The sequence below is a fragment of the Bactrocera oleae genome, chromosome 6 (assembly GCF_042242935.1).
Source record: "Bactrocera oleae isolate idBacOlea1 chromosome 6, idBacOlea1, whole genome shotgun sequence".
Lineage (NCBI taxonomy): Eukaryota > Metazoa > Arthropoda > Insecta > Diptera > Tephritidae > Bactrocera > Bactrocera oleae.
In genome coordinates, this window is record NC_091540.1 from 52,313,860 (window position 1) to 52,333,567 (window position 19,708).

A 19,708-nucleotide genomic window follows, 5' to 3' on the forward strand; every position below is an offset into this window, starting at 1 on the left:
GACTTTTTTATATCCACTCATATTTTCCGAACAGCGACAACCGCTTATAATTACAAACACGCACACTTGTACATGTGTACAGACACACTGCCTTATATCTTATGTACATATAAACATACACGCCTTTCCATCGGAAAGTGTTAAAAATAGTTTTGTCGCATAAATAGCGAAACATCTTAGAGATCTTTGGCGCGATCGCCGGCGACATAAACACACGTATGCACCTTTACTTAGCAGCGTATGGCATAAAATGCTGAGGGCACCATGCACCACTTGGCTCTGTTGCTGCTCCGTGGATATTGCGGAGAGTCAAGGCAGGCGGACCGCCGAGAGAAAATCCATGTTGTGAATTATTTTATGATTTTCGGAGACAATGTTTCCTTGTTGTTTGGTTTTTAAAGGCGGCAGGCTGCCGATCAAGTGGATGTGTGTGTGTGTGTGTATGTGTACCTATATATTATATACATATATTATTTGAAAGAACTATCAGTGGTTGTGGAAAATCGTGTGGCGAAGTAAATCTTCAGTCTTTCCGTGGCCGTGACTAAGAAAAGTTGTGCGTAAGTAAACTAGTGATTTCGGATATCCTGTGGAAGTGTGAAAATATAAAATTAGTGCTTAGAAGAGAAAAGTGAATAAATATATATTATGTGTATAAATTATATATATAATATATATATATATATATATTTATATATAGTACATATATTTCATTTGAAAAATTATTAATTTTTTTTTTTAATTATTTACATATCTTTATATATAGATGTGATATTAGTCACTTCCTGTGTCATCACTCTACTCTTTCAATTAAAAAGCGAAGTGCATATTTACATATTTGTTCAAAATTTCCCCATTTTAAGCAGCAGCTATTTTTAATGACAAAAGTTTAAGAAAATTTATGTGTGTGCTATTTTCATTTTTCAATTTCCGTAGAATTCAAGGTGTTGCCAATAAATCTGGCAATGATTTAAAATCGTTGACATTCGCGCATTAAAGTGATTTTTTCCCGAGTGATTTGGCTTTTCGCTCCTTATACTTTTGTGATTTGGATAAGCGCGAAGGATTAGCAGCATGGCAGCGCGCTGTCAACTCGTTTGGCTCGCGATCGTGGCATTAATTGGTGGTAAGTGAGCGTCTTCAATCATTGAATTTATTCCACTATTTTATTAACCCTCCGAATGAAGCGTTGTGTTCTCATAGACCATTTTAGAAATGTACCGTTTGTACATTTTATGATCTAAGAATATAAGGAACTAGTTTTATTCTTATTTATACACAATAAATAACGGTTACGGTAAACTGAAAGTATATTTTTAAATAACGACGAGCGAACGAAAATTTTTTTAGGTGAATGAAAAGAAGTTGAACTCAGATATTTATATACACAGAACGAAACAACGGAGACCCTATGAAGTATATGTATATATAAATGATCAGCGTGACAAACAAAGTCGATTTACCCATGCCTGCCTTTCCGGCTGTCCGTCTGTCTGTTTCTACACACGTCTGATATATGTTAAATCACTCGCAATTATCGCTTTTTCATTCCACTAACAATAGCGTGAGAACCTGTATCTATTCAAGAGATTCAAGAGATACAATAGGTAGGACAGTCGGTGAATGTTATCTTACTTAAAGATAAATGTACGTCCATATGGTAACAAGATATGGAGTTCAGCGTTCTTACAAGTGCGTTCCAAAGTAAACAGTAAAAAAGTAACAAAGTAAACTCTAGTAGCTAGAGTTCTATATGTCGGCTAGTGCGTTAGAATCGACCTATCGACTTCCAGTAAAAATTTCATGACATTTCATTTATTGGAAGTAAAATTAATTGCGTTTTAAGTGTCATTATGTTTTTGCCATCGGTGCGAAAATGAGCTCCGAACAAAGAGCCAACATTAAAGTTTGTTTTAAAATTGGTAAAACTTTTACCGAAACGTTTCAATTGATGAAACAAGTTTATGACGATGATTGCCTATCCCGTAGCAGAGTGCACGAGTGAGAAATGGGCCGAAACCCAAAAAATCGCGCCTGGAGAAGTCAAAAGTGAAGACAATGCTGATTTGTTTTTATGATTCCAAGAATATTGTTCACAAAGAATTTGTTCCACCCGGCCAAAACGTTAATGCGGTATTCTACCTTGGAGGTTTGAAGCGTTTGGTACGCCGTATTCGGTCCGAATATCGCAAAGATGGAAGGATGGATAGTGTTTGTTGCACGATATTGAGCCCGTCTCATCGATCGACGCTTGTGGCCGATTATTTGATCAAAACTCACATTTTAACAATCAACCACTCCCCGTATTCACCTGATATGGCACCATGCGACTTATACCTTTTCGGAAAAATGCATTCAAAAGACTTGCACCGACATACTGGCGGCCATACCGGGCAACGAGCTAAATCACTCGTTTGACATGCTTTTGGACCGTGCAAAAAGCTGTATTAAAGCAGAAGGAGACTATTTTGAATAAAATTAATTGATTTTGCCGATAAAACCATTTGTTCTGTCTTTTTTTTTTAAAGTCTTGTTTACTTTGGAACGCACCTTTTATTGTTATTGATGACTCGTGTTCCATTTTGATTGCTATAACCATGGTCATCAGTTTATTGTCACGTAAAAAAATGTGGATACTAAAAGACATCAAGTTCTATATTTCTGCAGTAAATATTAAAGACGACCTCTTTACGAGGTATCTCCCAATATTGAACAACAATTCAATATTTTTGTCTTTAATATAAATATAACTCAATTAATTTTTATGCCAACATTTTTGGATAAGGTTGCTCCTTTTAGTTCACAAACGTTCTTTTTTTTTTAGATATTAATATAAAATATTTTTGATTGAACTTTTTTTTAAATATCTATCTCAATCGGTAAAAATATAGTAGGTCGATCCGATTTGTTATGTAGTCGCGGTTATTGTCTCTCTAGTGTACAAAGTGGCTAGTATGACATCAGAAAGATACCAGAGGATCTCAACATCTTTTAAGGATCGACTGTGGTTTAGCTCAAACCTATCATTACTGATGGAGACGTGAGTTTATGAATATGACGTCGAAACTGTTTCAACAATCTCGCGAATGGTAAACCAAAAATTAGTCGAAACCGAAAACCCCAAAGTCCACTGAAGGCACTGAAGGCCTTTCCAGCCGGGGTTTATGACAAATGTACGGAAAATTTTATTAAAATTGGCATGCTTGTATTGACTTAGAAGTCTATTTTCAAGGCGATAATAAAAATTTGTCTTAAAATACGTGAAAATGTAGTTATGTTTATAGTCAGTTCGGGTCATTGAATCATATAATATATGGTATGCTGTTTAAAATAGTTGATAATACTATTTAAGAAATTTTAGAAAAACAAATTTATAGAATATTTCATAGAAAGTAGTATAAGGGTTGTGTCATATTATATGTCGGCATGCAAATATTTACTAATTGATTGAGTTGGTGAGACATGTTTTGGAAACACCAAAGCCGCTATAATTTTAACTATAAATCGTTTCAACGCTTCATCATTGAATATAGTCGTTGAGTCGATTTAACTCAAATTGAAAAATATTGTTTTTAACGCTATTCGTTGTTTGGTATTGAAATGAGCGAAAGCTCGTCAACACGCAGTTTTATAACCAAGTACCCAAGAGTGTTGCACAGGATCAATTAAATATTTTGATAATACAATAATACTGATAAGCTTATGTTACAACTTTATACCGTTATTTTTTGAGAGTGGCAACGCTAATTGATATAAACAACCTTCAAGTCAAATTAAAATTACTTAATTAGGAAAAAAAGCTTTTATGAAAATTTTTAATTTGGTTTTGAACGACCAGTTTATATGGCAGCTGCATGCTATAGTACTCCGATCTAAATAATATGTAGCGTTGTCTTGGCCAATAATCTATACCGAAATTCGTGAAGATATCTTTTCATATTAATAAAGATTTCCATACAAAACGTTGATTATTATCGATCAGCTTTTTTGGCAGCTATATGCTATATTGGTCCGATATCACCAGTTCCGACAAACGAGCAGTTTCTTGGAAAGAAAGGGACGTGTACAATATTCTAACGTATATACAGACCGATTGACAGACAGACAGACAGACAAATAGCGAGAGATACTTTTACTGTGACTAATAAATGCGGCGTTCGTTTAGCAATTAAGATCGCACATCCCCTACAAACGTACTTCTAATATTAAAGCGATTATATATAAAATTTTTTGAAAACCGAAAGAGTGCTAACTTCATTTTAATTTTAGATTATAAATCAGAACACAATATTAAACTATTTTCCATTTTAAAATTTATTTTTGTATACGCGTATTATATAAATAAAAAAAAGAATAAAAATAACAAGAAATATAAAGAAAAAAGCTAAGAATTTCATTATTTACGATTTGGTTGCTACAAAGTGAACAAATCCTGTCACCGAATTGAGAGCTAAAAAAAATGAAATAAAATATATCAATGTTGTATAAGCCGGCCGGCAAGCACTTCAGTTATACATATATACTGACATGTATATGTATCTCTGTTTATATATATTCGCTACATCTTCCCAATCAAAAAACATTTAATAATTTAAAAAACTTTAAGACATAAATCAGCATGAAAATTGGCTCGAGAAACTTTTAAATTTAAATATGCATATGTTAGTGTGTGTGTGTGTATGAGCTTAAGAGCATCACCACGAGTGGGTGCCACTCTATTTTTGAACATCAATAACGCATTATGCTTATTTCTTTAAGATTATTTGTTAATGCTTTTCAAAATCAACATAACCTTAAATCAATATTTATTTTTTTATGTGATTCCTTATTATTTGTTTAAAAAAGTGTCACTGGCGCGCCATCAGGACTGTGAGATTGCGCCCCTTGCGGAACATTCCACTGTACAAATAAAGATCAATGAAGAGGACGCTGTGCGCGCCATATATGAATGCGAGGAGGGCTATGAGTTGAGTGGTAGCAAAGAGTTGCTGTGCGATGTGAATACGGATCTCTGGGATGCCGAGCCACCAAAATGTGAAAAAGGTATGTAATGATGTATGTATAAGTATTATTTTTAACTACGGCGCAGTATTTTAAAAAATTGCTGAGTCGAGGTATGTTCGTTTGTCTATCAGTATATCAGTCCGTCTGTATATACGCGAACTAGTCTTTCAGTGTTTGAGATATCGATCTGAAATTTTACACACATTCAACAAACCGTTTATACCGGAACCGCCGTTTTCGGACAATTATAGCATTTCGCTGTCATACAAACAGACCGATTAAACTCAGGTCCTTGTATGGGAAAGTTTTTTCGTTGACAAAAGGTTCCTTAGAGTAATAACCACTCGTAAATGGAACCTTCATAAATAGGAAAAATTGGACTTGGCAATGGAATATAGAATGGTATAACACAAATACAATTATTTTTGCAATAATCAAAATCTATTAGACAGTCTCATAATTAGAATACTGTATCTGACATGGAACAGTTCTCTTGATATAAGTACGAGACTATTTTAAACTTTTTTCAATGCAGTTTTCTAGCAAGTATGAATGAAATCAGTCCAAATCTTTCATACAGATATATAAAAGTGTCTATTTCCAAATTTCTACATTTCAGTTGAGCTCTCTAACGAGGTAAATGCTGAGCGCGCCAAAAAGAAGAAGCCGCAGAATATAATTGAAGACAGACGTATTTCCGCAGAGATGGCCGCCTCACTGGATATGTCTTGCGTGCAGGCAAAAATTACAGCACCCGATATAAGGCATGGCTTCGTGCAGAATTACGATCGTCGGCGCAAAGGTGAACATGTTTTCCTAGTGGCGCTTTACGCCTGTAATGATAACTTCGAATTGGAGGACGCCGATATAACGACATTATATTGTAGTCAACGCAAGTGGGTAGGCGAATTGCCGACTTGTGTGGCGTTGGGCGAATACACCGATGCGGATGAGGAAGGTGAGTGCGAATGAAGTGAAATAGCACTATATATTTTTCTTTATAAGCACAGTCCTTTCACCCGCACAGAATACGACGAGTATGAAGCAGTTGACGATGACGATGAAGAAGACGAAGAAGACGTTGTAGAGGAATCTACTGATAATCGCGTAGCGCCACCACCACCACCACCACCAGCTGTCGCGGAAGTCAAGGAGACCGAGCAAGAAATCAGCAATGAAATTGAAACTGCGGCGCAAGAAAATACTTCTCAAGAAAGAGAGAGCGTTGCGCCTACCAATGCTGAGCCCGTCGTGCCTGTTACCGATGTCAACATTATTGTTGCGCCCACACAGGATCCATACACGCCACGTTATCTCGATGACAATTGCGGCGCAGACAAAGGTGGTTGTGAGCACAAATGCGAGCGTTTGCTTTTTCCGGGTGAGAATGAGCCGCGTCTAAAGTGCTCGTGCTTTGATGGATTTAGTTTGGATCCCAACGACTATGCCAGCTGTCATGGTGAGCTTGAAATGTTATAATGTAAAGCATTATATTGATATTATCTATGCTTTTAGATATTAATGAATGTCAGCTTGACAATGGCGGCTGCGAGCAGCTTTGCGACAATCTACCCGGCTCTTACCAGTGCTCCTGTGAGCAGGGTCTGCAAATCGATACACTGACTGGCAATACATGCATCGGTGAGTCCTAACTAGCATACTCGTGATTTTAACTGTAATTTGTATTGCAGTTTGTAAACGCTTCATATATCATTTATTTCATACGCCCGCATGTCACATCCATCACCCGCTAAATTCCCGCCTACTCTTCAATTGTATTGCAATCAAACATCTGTCACACGCACTCACTCACAATACTCACACGCATATCCAAACTTGCCTCAGATATCAATGAGTGCTTGTTACGTAACGGTCATGGGCCATGCCAAGACACCTGCCACAATGAATGGGGCGGCTACAGGTGCTCGTGCGAAGGTCTAGCCGGCACGCAATTATCCGACGATAATCACACCTGCATCGATGCTGGCGAGTGCGCCATCGCCAATGGTGGCTGCTCACATCAATGTCTCTCATCGATGGGCCGCATCTATTGCCTGTGTCCGAGCGGCTGGCTGATATCGACAGACGGAAAGAATTGTGAAGGTGGGCCGCGTTACAAGCTTGGAAAGTCGATATGAAAATTGCTAAAGATTAGTGAAATTAGTTGAGAGAAGAAAGTGTCGAAATTCTTGTCAAATGCTTGCTGTACTCACCACTAATTAGACGCTAGTTATTGCTAATTATACTCTCTTTTTTCCGATGACCGCATTAATCTCACTTCTTTACAGACATCAACGAATGCGAGCAACCCGATGTGGCTGCACAATGCGCCGGCGGTTGCGAGAATACGCATGGCTCCTATCACTGTATACCGGCGCTGAATACGCCTGAAGATGGCGCAGAGGCAGCCAATGAAGTTGAAGAAGCGGAGGAAGATGACACACACGCCGACGAAGTAGACACAAAACTCGAAACTGAGGACAAGGCGAAGGATGAAAATGAAGACGATCAGGGTATACGGCGCATATCGGAGAGTGGTCCCATCTGTCCGGCGGGTTATCGTGCGGGCGGTGAAAACTCAGACAATTGTGTCGACATCGACGAATGCGCTGAGGGCACAAGCGGCTGTGAGCACTGTCTCAACACCGACGGTTCGTACGAGTGCACCTGCCCCGGCGGTTATGATCTTGCCGAAGACGAGCGCACTTGTGTCGATATCAACGAGTGTGACGTAATCGTAGAGAATGAAGATGATGCGGAGGCAGTACCAACTAAACTGTGTACCGGTGGTTGTGAGAATACTATTGGCTCGTTTATTTGTACTTGTGGCGCTAACGAGCATCTGCTCGAGGATCGACGTACTTGTGTGCTGGATACCTGTCAAGATTTGAATAATCCACAATTGAATAAGACACGTTGCGCACATCAGTGTGTCGATTTGCCGAGTGGCGTTTATGAATGCGTCTGCCCAGCGGGTTACAAGTTGAGTGATGACTTACACAACTGCGTGGTGGCTGAGAGTGTTTGCACGGAGGCGGCTGGCTATGAAAGTTGTGCGCCTGGCGTGTGTGTGCCGAGTGAGGATAACAGTGCTTTTAGCTGCGAATGCCCGGCGGGTTATGTGCTCGAGGCGAATCACTGCCAAGACATCGACGAATGTGCTAACGGTATACACGAGTGTTCACACGAGTGCTTTAACAATTTGGGTTCGTACCAATGCGGCTGCCCGTTGGGCTTTGTTTTCGTCGAGGGCAGCAACGAACATGTCTGCGCTGACGTCGATGAGTGTGCAGCTACACCGGATGTTTGTGGTGACCTGAATTGCGTTAATAAAGCCGGCGGTTTCATCTGCCTATGCGCTGATGGCAGTGCACCCGATGCCGAGAATGGCGCTTGTCACATCGCTGATCCTTGCGAGGCGCATCAGTGTTCACACCAATGCATTGCCGAAGGTGTGGGCTTCAAATGTATCTGTCCGGAGGGTATGTCGCTGGCTGATGACGGTCTGCACTGTTTGTATAAGGATATTTGCGTTGAGCAAAATAATGGCTGCGAACATATTTGCAAGTCAGAGGAGGATGGCGCGTGCGCCTGTCGCAGCGGTTATGAATTGGCTGCTGATGGCAAATCGTGTTTGGACGTTGACGAATGCCAAATCGGAAATGGTGGTTGCCATCAGGTTTGCAAGAATTTTGCAGGTGGGTACGATTGCGCCTGCGAGCTGGGCTTTGAGTTTCTCGATGGTCCGCTCAAATCGTTTTGCTTCGACGTGGACGAGTGTGCTTTGGGGCTGCATAATTGTGGGGCGGGTATGCTTTGCGAGAATCTCAATGGCTCGTACACGTGCATATGTCCGCCTGGGTTTGCATTGGGTTTGCCGCCGGTTTATGCTTCGTTGCGCGCGCTACTCTCATCCATACAACCAGCTAGCTCATTTGCCACAACCTCATCTATCATTTCAACACCAACTATTTCAAACATACACAATTCTTCACCCTCATGCTTAGACATCGACGAATGCTCCATTTCAAATGGAAATTGCTCACATTTCTGCATGAATTTTCCTGGCAGCTTCCAGTGCTCCTGTCCGCCTGGCTACTCGCTAAGCTCGATGGACAACCGCACTTGCTTGCTGGTGAATGCTTGCTTGCAGGACAATGGCGGTTGTACGCATGCGTGCGACTTCATACCCGGCGTGGGTGTAAGTTGCCGTTGTCCGACCGGCTATGCGTTAGCTGCTGATGCGCACACCTGCCTTGACATCGATGAATGCGCGCGCGCAAATGGTGGTTGCCGGCAGCGCTGTTTTAATACACCTGGTCGCTTTGAGTGTGCTTGTAGCGCGGGTTATGAGTTGTCACCGAACGGTCTCGATTGTGTCGATATCGACGAATGCGCCAATGGTTTTGGTAATTGCACTTTTATTTGCGTAAATCTTCTAGGTTCTTACGAATGCGGTTGCGAGGGCGGCTTTCAGTTGGGTGAGGATCGCCGTACCTGCATAGATGTCGACGAATGTGTGCTGGGCAGACACGACTGCTCGCATGATTGTGTAAATGTGGAAGGAGGCTATGAGTGTATTTGTCCAGAGGGTTATCTGTTGGGTGAGAACAAAGCCATCTGTTTGGATGTGGATGAGTGTATAGTCGGCGAGCATGGTTGCAGTCACGGTTGCGACAATAAATTGGGCAGTTACGAATGCAATTGTCCTGTTGGTTACACATTGGCTGCGGACAAACGTAACTGCATTGCAACTACTCCGTCTGAAATTGATGTGCGCACCGATGACCTCGATACACTGGATACAGCTATAATAGATGTCTGCCTTCGCGATAATGGCGGCTGCTCACATATTTGTAATCCAGAGACGGGTTGTTCTTGCCCCAGCGGTCTCGAGCTCTCCGTGGACGGTAAAACTTGTGTGGATATCGATGAATGTTCCTACAATAATGGCGGTTGTGCACATCTATGTCATAATACCGCTGGTGGCTTCCAATGTCTTTGCTCGGATGGCGTAAGTAGCGACGATGGTTTCAATTGTGTGACACTTTGCCCGCCTGGCTTTACAGTGAGCTCAGTGGACCCCACGAAGTGTGTGGATATCGACGAATGCGCAACACCAGGAATTTGTCAGTATAATTGTCTGAATACCAACGGCTCGTATGAATGTGTTTGCCCTCAAGGTTATGCGCTCCATAATGGACGTGATTGTGAGGATATCAACGAGTGTTTGCTGGACAATGGTGGGTGTGTAGGCGGTGAATGCATTAATCATATTGGCAGCTTTCAGTGCAAGTGCTCGCTGGGTTATCGTTTGGCCAGCGATCGGCGCACTTGCGAACGTTTGCTTGAGGCACGCGATCAATGTACACCCTTTACTGCGCCGGCTAATGGTGACTTCCATTGCACGAAATATCGTCACAAGCGGAAACATTTCTATAATACGCGCTGCAAAGTGTGGTGCAACCAGGGTTATCGCTTGGATGGACCCACCCAACGTTTCTGCAATGCTTCCGGTCAGTGGGATAACTTTGAAAGCCGCTGTGTGCGTAAGTATTATCAGCAGTGGATTTGTCCCCAAGATATATATTTACATTTCTGCCGTTTTACAGCTACCATTTGCCCTCGTCTACTCCAACCAATTAATGGCGAGATTGTACCCGCTTCCTGTACAACTGGCAATGCAGTCATTGGTGAGCGCTGTCAGCTGCGTTGTCTGCCCGGATATGTGCCCATCGGCATGAGTGTTACCATCTGCACCGCGGAACTGACTTGGTCACGCAATCCCACCTTTGAGTGTGTACCGTTGGCGAGATCACCATTGTTACCTACGTTTCCAGTTATTGGCTCTCAGCCCCGCCTTTCTTCCGGAGGCGTCGATCACTTTTTCCATAGACCAATAGTACCACAAGTGAGAACACAAAGTGGTTTTGGTAGTTCTGTTGTTTCACAACGTCCCTACATTAAATGTCCGCGCAATACCACCGTCTTTCTGGCCGATGGCGCAAGCACCGCCCATATTATTTTGCAAAAACCCATCACTAATATGGATTATCGTTACATTGAGTCAGCACCAGCTTGGACGCGTAATATGCAAGCTCATTTAGCTGCAGGTCAACATGTAGTGACATTCCGTGGTCAAGACCCCACTTCCGGTAGACGTGCCAGATGTCGAACAATCATTAAAGTGGAGCGTGCTGTCTCGCCTAGCGTGAATTTTTGCACGCGTTCCTTCGAGGTATCGTTAAGCCCGAATCAGTTGCAACGCTCGGTGGTGTGGGAAGAACCGCGCTTCGAGAGCACACTGGGTCCGCTCAAAAAACTCTACAAATCGAGGGTAAGTACACAATAGTTATGCAAATTAAGGTATTATGTGGACTTATTCATGTTTTTTTTGGGGTTATAGATACCCGGCGAACTCTTTAAGGCCGGTGTACACCCGGTATACTATGAGGCAACCAATAAGCAAGGCATTACCGCCCGTTGTGAATTCCAAATTCTTGTGCACGGTGAGCGTTTTAAATATACTCAATTCTTATTATTGAACTAAAAGAATGCGATTTTCTATCAGAAGCCAACTCAACACCTAGCAATTCCTTGCCTACATTGGACCTAAGCACAGCAATTCCTGCTGCACAGTTAGCACCCGCACCTTTAGTGCGTCCGCCATCTTCCAGGGGCTTACATGCTAAATTACTACCCGGCCATGAGTCCTTTGTGATGTGTCCCGGTCGTGCGCCAGTTAAAGTTACCAATTCCCAATCTGTAAGTTATTTTTATCCCGAATGGCTGATTCGTGTACGCTACACTTGGTATAAACGTCCTGCATGAATTTAAACGCTGCAAACATTGCTTACTCTAGTATTGCTGCTTTCCTTATCTCATTTGCTGCCGCATGCATTTATTCGAATATTATCTTAATTATATTTTATAACGAACAGGTGACTTTAGAATTCGGCTGCGTCTTGAAAAATATACGTCGTGGATCACCACGTCGTCACGCCCATCGCCGTTTGATCGCCACAAATTGGTCCGATTTCACTGCCTTTTAAACGACAAAGTAACTTAAGTTTGAATCTTTTGTAATGCATTTTATATTATGTACTTACTCTTAGTTGAGTCAGCATTGGCCAGTAAAGTGTATTTAAACAAAAACAGCTTTTGTATTTTAATCTTAAATTTATATTTGTAAACATACAGTTTGTATTCAATAAAGATAATAATCATATTTAATATGTATTCAAAAATCTGTAATTCATTTTGAAAAATTTTGGATTTCATTGATCACGTAACTGATCTCTAGATGGACCACCGAAAAATGATGTCTGGTGGTGAGAAAAAACCTAAAACAATAGATGACAATAGATGAATACAGGTACATACTCGTATGTAATTATCGAAGGACTATGATCGGAGGAAAAAAGTAATTTTTGTGAAAAATGCGAATTATTATCAAAAATATTATTACTTAGATTATTACTCGTTAAATGTATCTAAGAGGGTTGTGTGAAAATTTCAAGTCGATTAATCCAACCGTTTCGCAAAAATTAGCCTTACCGACTATGACAACATCTTTTAGAGAAAAACGAGTTTGATTTTAATTTTGATTGTAGGAGCCGATTACACTAAGTTAAACAAATACGCTCATATCTCCGAAACTATTTGCCGGATTAATTTGAAATTTTCAGAAAATATTTACAAATATATGTACATTTTATATAGGTATAAGCATAAAATAATTATTTTAATTATATTTTAAGATCAGGGGCATTATATTTACAATTTCGGACTTGTAGGTAGTGGGAAATCCATGCCATCTCTCTAATTGCTGATAAAGTTTTTCGTATCTCAGGTTAACATGTCGATGCTCAGGCATACATATTCTCACAAAACAGGTGTTTAAAGAAGTAAAATTACCTGATCTAGACAATCCCATTCCTTAATATGATTCAATCAACAAAGTTGCCATCATGAAAGGCTTTAGGGTCTTTTCAGTATGGTCTGCACTCCAAATAAGGCATTTTTAAATGTAGTGCGATTTTTAATTGCTACAATGCTTTCGGTGCAAGCAGTTGTGTATTGGTATTCATTGCTATATAACATGAATTTTATAATGGTGCAAGTTTGTTGCAAGCACTTTGTTGAAGTTTTATTAAAAATGTGCTAGTTGGTAGAACAAAACAATTTTTTTTTTCGATTTTTAATTTCAAACGTGTTTTTAATTAAATAAAATTTTTAGTTTTGTGTCCGATTTTTGTTTATGTGTTTAGAAATTTTAATATTTTTAATTAAAATTTTCGATAGCACAAAATAATCAAAATAATTTTAATTTTAATTCAGTTTACTTTAAATACATTATTTGCAACCATGCTACGACCCTCTATTAGACTTGCTAAGATACTATAGCCAATTATCCAACAAATCTTGTTTGGTATAATAGCTCCTCAGACGCCGAAGACTGTTTATTTATACTTAACACTAGAACTACGAAAGAAAGAGGAAATGGTATAAATATTATAAATGATGCAACCGGTAATTTTTACCGGTTCGTAGTCTTATGTTAATATTATAAAGGGAAAATTGATTGGTTGTTTGTTTAAATTAAATTGAATTGAATTGAACTACTCGAGGGATTGAAAAATTAACCGTTAGGAAACTACACTCTCTCCGGTGAGCATAGGCTATATTATATTTTCAAAAAAGTTAGGGATCCTTATTAAAACGCCAATAAGAAAACCCAGGGTTAAAAAAATTATTTAAAATTTTTTTACAAGAAATGTCCGGACACGATATGTATAACTGTTACACTTACGCCACAATAAGTGTCCTTCTATTAAATGAACAAAATTTAAATGCCGCCTCCGTAAAAGCTCTTTTTTTGTACCTTTATAATTATGTAGAAGTCATTAGGCCACGGAAAAGAAGTCAATGCAATAAAATAAAGTGCAGCACGGCTCAGTCGCCCAGTTGGCTCCCTACGAATCGGTCGTGTGCAGATTTTAATAAAAATTATAGAAAAAATTCAATGATTACATTTCATCGTCTATATGAGGTCTGCTTTTTCCAATTCGGATGGCAAATGGAGTTATCTACTAGTATTTTATGGTATATATACTTGTAGTATTTGTACCTGTGGGAAATTAAGGAGTATTATTATTTATTTACTCACATTTTTTAACTTCATGCTAAGAAAATTGAAAATTTTCTAAAAATCAGGTAGATATTGGTTTCACCCCATTTTGCAAAAATCGAGTTCTCAACAGATCTCGACGTTTTGAGGGTCGAGGAAGCTTCCCCGAATATTTCTACGATGATGTTCGTATGTCTGTATGTATGTGTGGATGTATGTGTGTGTGTGTGGATGTATGTGACCCTCTTATAACGGCTCAACCGATTTGAATAAACTAAATGGCATTCCAAAGGGTTTCATTGCACTTGAATTTCGTGTGAGTTTGGACCCAATCGGACCAGTAGATTTTGAGAAATCTCAAAAATAAAAATTTTGAAAAATCAAATTTCTTCCAAACGACTTGACCGATCAACACCAAAAACTAATCAGTTCTAAACCTTGAAAAAACACATCGTTTGCCGCAAACCGGGTCGAAATCGGTTGATTTACTTGCGAGATATCGAAAACGAAAAAGTTCGAAGAGCTCAAAAGCAGTGAAAAAAGCGAAATTTGAACGTTAGCGTATGAAATTAGAGGGAAGTTGCAGGGATGGCCCTTGAGGCCAACCGTTTTCCACATTTTTTATTCTACATATCTATCAAAATACTTTTTTGGTTCCACATAAAAGTATGTTAATATTAAATTTCCGATATATACTTAAAATCATGTAACATATTTTTAGGCGCAACAAAAATCGTTAATTTTTAGTCTCGTTTATCTGTGACGTGAAGTGCTTGATTTATTTCTTGTTTCAATTTCACACATATAAACATATACATATGTATATGAGTGTAAATGTTGTTGTTTGTAGAGAAGCTGATGAAAAATTGCATCAGCTTTTCTACAAACAAAAACAAACCATTGAACCATTATGTAGGTATTAAGTAATGCTAGCATCTTAATTGACACGTTTAATTTGGTACGAAGATATAAGTATGTATGTATATTGTATATACATATACATATATACTTTAAATGTTCAGGTTTAATCTTTCGGTTAATAAATTTTTACTCCGGGGAATACTGTGGTAACTGTGTGGCTAATTTCAGAAGTATTTGGAGTAGCAGCAAAATGTTTGTTGGAAGTGGTTTAAACATAGTTGTACTATACTCGCATAAATACACACATACGCACATATATGTATGTATGTTATCAATAGAGTTCATTAATCCTTCATTGCTTAGAATTATCTGTTGTTTGCTATTATAAAAAGGTATACACATTAAATAGTGCATGCAAATAATTAGTATAAATATACATATATATGTATATTAAAATTTGATTATAACATTTATAACTAAAATTAATAATAAATAATTGCATGTAATAATTTTTAAACTATTATATATATATAAATTTACTTATATACATAGATACATACATGTACTTGAGGTTAAAAAATGCTTATGCTCAATTTGACGAAATGGCAAGCCTTGAGCTCCAATTTTGGTTTAATTTACTTTTTTTGGAATTTAAATTTCACTTGAAAAAAGTTCGGGGATCAATAAAATTATACCTAAACTATCTTATCTTCTCTCTCGACACAAGAAGATTACGTCGTCTTTATACCATATCTTATTTTACATTTCTGATTGTTTTGAAAGCTTTGAAAGTGGGGATACTGTATAAAAAAATGCCTAAAAAAAATTATACCGGTGTGGGTGGAAAAGATTATTATATTGTAAGCACTGTTTTAAATAAAACGATGATATAGAAGTATGCAGTTCTATATCTCAAAGTGTGATCCAGTATAAATTGAGACCCATTCTAAAATTACTGAATTTTTATAAAAATAAGAAAAAACCTTAAGTTCGGTTGCGCCGAAGCTATAATAGCTATATGCTATAGTTATCTGATCTAAAATACCTCCTCAAGTGAAAAAGGTTTTCAGACAAGCATTTTATTCCGATCCTTCAATTTGTGTGGCAACTAACAATGCTATAAAAGTCCGATATCGGCCGTTCCGAGACAGACGGACATGACTAAATCGACTAAGCTCGTCACGCTGATTATTTATATATATACTTTACATGTTCAAGGTATAAAAAACCGCGGTCTCTTGTTGCAGTAATCACGATCGTTGGTTAAAATCATTAAAAATTATGGTCAATAAATTTTAGACGCGAAATGACATACACACCTTAAATGCACTATGTAGGCAACGTTTATTTCGAATTTCATTGTTGCTTCATTTATATATTGTAAAATGGAATGTCAGATGGAAATTTTTTTTTAATTCGAAGTAAATTTTAAATAGGATTCACCATTAAAACCAACATCAATAAACAATCGTTAAAAGATTACAACTATAATACCCAAAGAAACATGTTGTTCTCCGGCATCAAAATCATATTTAAGAACAGTGATTAAATATCAAAATCAGTAGATTATATTATTTTATTTAAAATTTACATATTTTTTACTCTCATTGATAACACAGAACTGACAACTGTTGATTGACAGAAGATTTTTGCTTCGTCATTCCGGGTGTTGGAATGTTTATTAGGTAAATCGTTAGTACAGATGCTTGATCAGACCGCAATGAAATCAGTATTCTATGAACCAACGATTTATTAAAATAGTTTCCATAATATTTTCAATATAATATAGCATTCGTTAGTAGTTTTCTACGCCCAGTTGTGCAGCAAGGGTTTGTTCTATGATTGTGACCTTTTACAGAGAAAGTTAGATTAAATGCAATGGTATTTGACATTTAATAATATTGGCCGTTATTTCCCTTCCGCTTTTTTGCTCTTCATTCAATGCTTTATAAAAAGTGTTACAGCGATCGGATTTAGTTAAAATATGCGCCGTTTTGTTCGATGATCTGTTTCCATCTAGACGGCAACTTCATAATACCTTCCTCGTAGAAGCCCCCCTCCTTATTTGCGAAGAATTCGGACAGCCACTTTTCACAAGCCTCTTTTGAGTTCAACTTCACACCACCAAGGGCATTCGCCATGGACAGGAACAGGTGGTAATCACTTGGCGCTACGTCCGGGCTATATGGTGGATGCGATAAAACCTCCCATCCGAGCTCCCGTAGCTTCTGACGAGTCATCAACGAAATGTGTGGTCTGGCGTTGTCCTGGTGGAACACTACACCCATCCTGTTGGCCAATTCTGGACGCTTCTGGTCGATCGCCTGCTTCAAGCGGTCCAGTTGTTCGCAGTAGATGGTAGAATTAAGCGTCTGGCCATATGGGAGCAGCTCATAGTGGATGATTCCCTTCCAATCCCACCAAACACACAGCAAAACCTTCCTGGCCGTCAATCCCGGCTTGGCCACTGTTTGGGACGATTCACCGGCCTTCGACCACGACCGTTTTCGCTTGATATTGTCGTATGTGATCCATTTTTCGTCGCCAGTCACCATCCGCTTCAAGAATGGGACGAGTTCGTTCCGTTTCAGCAGCATATCGCAGGCGTTGATTCGGTCCAGAAGATTTTTTTGCGTCAAATTATGCGGCACCCAAACATCAAACTTTTTTTTGTATCCAGCCTTCTGCAGATGGTTCAAAATGGTTTGGTGACTAAGTCCCATCTCCTGGGCGATGTCACGAGATGCCATATGCCGGTCTAACTCGATGTATTCCATGATTTGATCGGTATTTGTCGTCACAGGTCTTCCACCGGCTGGCTTATCCATGGTGTCGTTTTCACCGGCTCTGAATCGTCGAAACCATTCCTCCGCGGTTCGAAGTGATAGAGTACCATCCCCCAAAACACCATTAATCTCACGGAACGTTTCTCCAGCGGCTTTGCCTTTAACGAACGAAAACTTTAAAATAGCGCGAATTTCGGCGTTAGTGAACTCCATGTTTACACGTCTATATAATATACGAAAAATAGATTATACGGTTTCGATCGTTATAAAGAAAATAAAGTTCTTTGTCAAAAATCAATTGGTTTGTTCAATCATCAAGAATAATACACTGTTATAGCATCTTTGAAAGTTTCGAAACCATTTTTTATGGTACAATACGATTTATCTTTTGCTTTAATAAGCCATTCTCTGGGCGATTATCTCTTTATAGTCGCTAAATTTCTTTTCAGCGAGCACATTTTTAAGGATTGCGATCGTAAAATTTCATAGTGGCCAAATTTGCAGAATACGATAGATGCGAATGATACAAGATCCCATTATAAAAACTTTACCATCGATTTTATTTATTTCTAATTAGGCTCTGCCTGATAAACTCGATCACAGCAAATGCTTTAAAAATAGAAATCATAATTTATTTAGTCTATTGACACTTGAATTTCCAACCGATAACTGCTGGTAATTTTTATTTTTTTGTTGAAGTATAGCGCCAGCTCAGCTTAAGGCTATTCCACTGCATTATTGATTAGACGATGAGTCGATTTGAGATTATTAATGCGTAGAATATATTTTATTGCCTCTATAACTTAAATGTACAAGCTGCTTCATCTGAATATGAGAATTACGACGATGCATAAATAAATAGTTTTAAGGGTCGCTTTGCGTATTTCAGTCTTTAAAAAATTCGAAATATTTTTTTGGCTACGTGCTTGTAGAAGCATAGACAAGCATCCAAAAGCTTTCGCTGGGTTCTCCAAAACAATTTTTTTACTGGGGTAATTTAATTAATATAAGAGTGGTAATTTCAATTATAAATTGCATCAGCTGAAACGCTGAAACTTTTATTTACAATATTACCTTTAAAAAAAAAAAAAAATATATATATATATATATATATATATGCGTTATACAAAACTATCTTGGTAGTATCTAGTGACTATGTATAGTTTTCAGCATTTTCTGTCGTTCTCGAGTTATCGGTCATTACATTCTAAGAACGGGGTCAATGCTTAGAAAATTCGAAGTTATAGTAAAGCTGTACTTATATAATTTTTTTAATTAGATATATAGCATAAATAGGTCGTAGATTGTAAAAACAATTAATGTTAATGGAGCCCCCTTTGACAATTTGATCCAATTAAACATCTCACAACATCAAAACTGGCTTTCTCTTAAGATATAGCGTAAGCTATTGTCTACTTTTAACTAGAAATATACATTAATTAGCTGTTTTTATTTACATATTTTTTCAAAGTATATATTATATATATTTACGCAAGATTTGTGAATAAATACTTCTTGTTTTGTCTGGACTCTCTTGTTATCAGAATGCCTTTGTCAATACCTGCTCCTGCTTCGAACAAATTATTTTTACGACCGACAGTTACAAATGAACTAAGGATTTGAGCTTATACACATATCTAGGAAAACATCGAACAGAAAAAGAGATGTTTTGACTTTTTTATATATTCTCAGAACAATTTTGGGTGGAATTTAGAAAGTTTCAATACTAATTGTGGTTTTAGAAACAAAGAACTTACAATTTTTCTGTGGGCTTATATTCTTAAAACAAAAAGTTTCAATACGATGTGCCCTTCCCTTCTCAAATTTTATGGACTGAATAGGTTAAAATGCGACGAAAGCCGAATGTACATATGTAATATATGCTCAAACTAACCATAGAGCCTTCGTTGCGATAATATTTCTCCGA

At 38.2% G+C, this 19,708-nt stretch overlaps 1 protein-coding gene across 3 annotated transcripts; it reads left to right on the plus strand.

The window, feature by feature from the left end:
• Positions 1–491: 491 nt before the first annotated feature.
• LOC106619733 (fibrillin-2) lies at positions 492–12,251 on the plus strand. Of its 3 annotated transcripts, XM_036359111.2 has the most exons (12): positions 492–560; positions 937–1,126; positions 4,846–5,043; positions 5,624–5,962; positions 6,032–6,463; positions 6,520–6,645; positions 7,293–8,702; positions 9,447–10,553; positions 10,617–11,341; positions 11,411–11,513; positions 11,576–11,769; positions 11,946–12,251. In XM_036359111.2, the coding sequence occupies exons 2-12, from the start codon at positions 1,075–1,077 to the stop codon at positions 12,054–12,056; spliced, it is 4,797 nt and encodes a 1,598-aa protein (XP_036215004.2). In that variant the 5' UTR covers positions 492–560; positions 937–1,074; the 3' UTR covers positions 12,057–12,251. The 3 variants fall into 3 exon arrangements, with proteins under 3 accessions (XP_036215004.2, XP_036215003.2, XP_014093449.2); XM_036359110.2 differs by having other exon boundaries at positions 7,293–10,553; XM_014237974.3 differs by having other exon boundaries at positions 539–560; positions 767–1,126; positions 7,293–10,553.
• Positions 12,252–19,708: the final 7,457 nt, after the last annotated feature.

What these genes read in the sequence shown, in the direction of transcription:
- LOC106619733 (XM_036359110.2), top strand. Translation starts at nt 1,075, where the DNA reads ATGGCAGCGCGCTGTCAACTCGTTTGGCTCGCGATCGTGGCATTAATT. An exon ending in GCCACCAAAATGTGAAAAAG is followed by an intron (nt 5,044 to 5,623) that starts GTATGTAATGAT and finishes TCTACATTTCAG; the next exon opens with TTGAGCTCTCTAACGAGGTA. An exon ending in AAAAACTCTACAAATCGAGG is followed by an intron (nt 11,342 to 11,410) that starts GTAAGTACACAA and finishes TTGGGGTTATAG; the next exon opens with ATACCCGGCGAACTCTTTAA.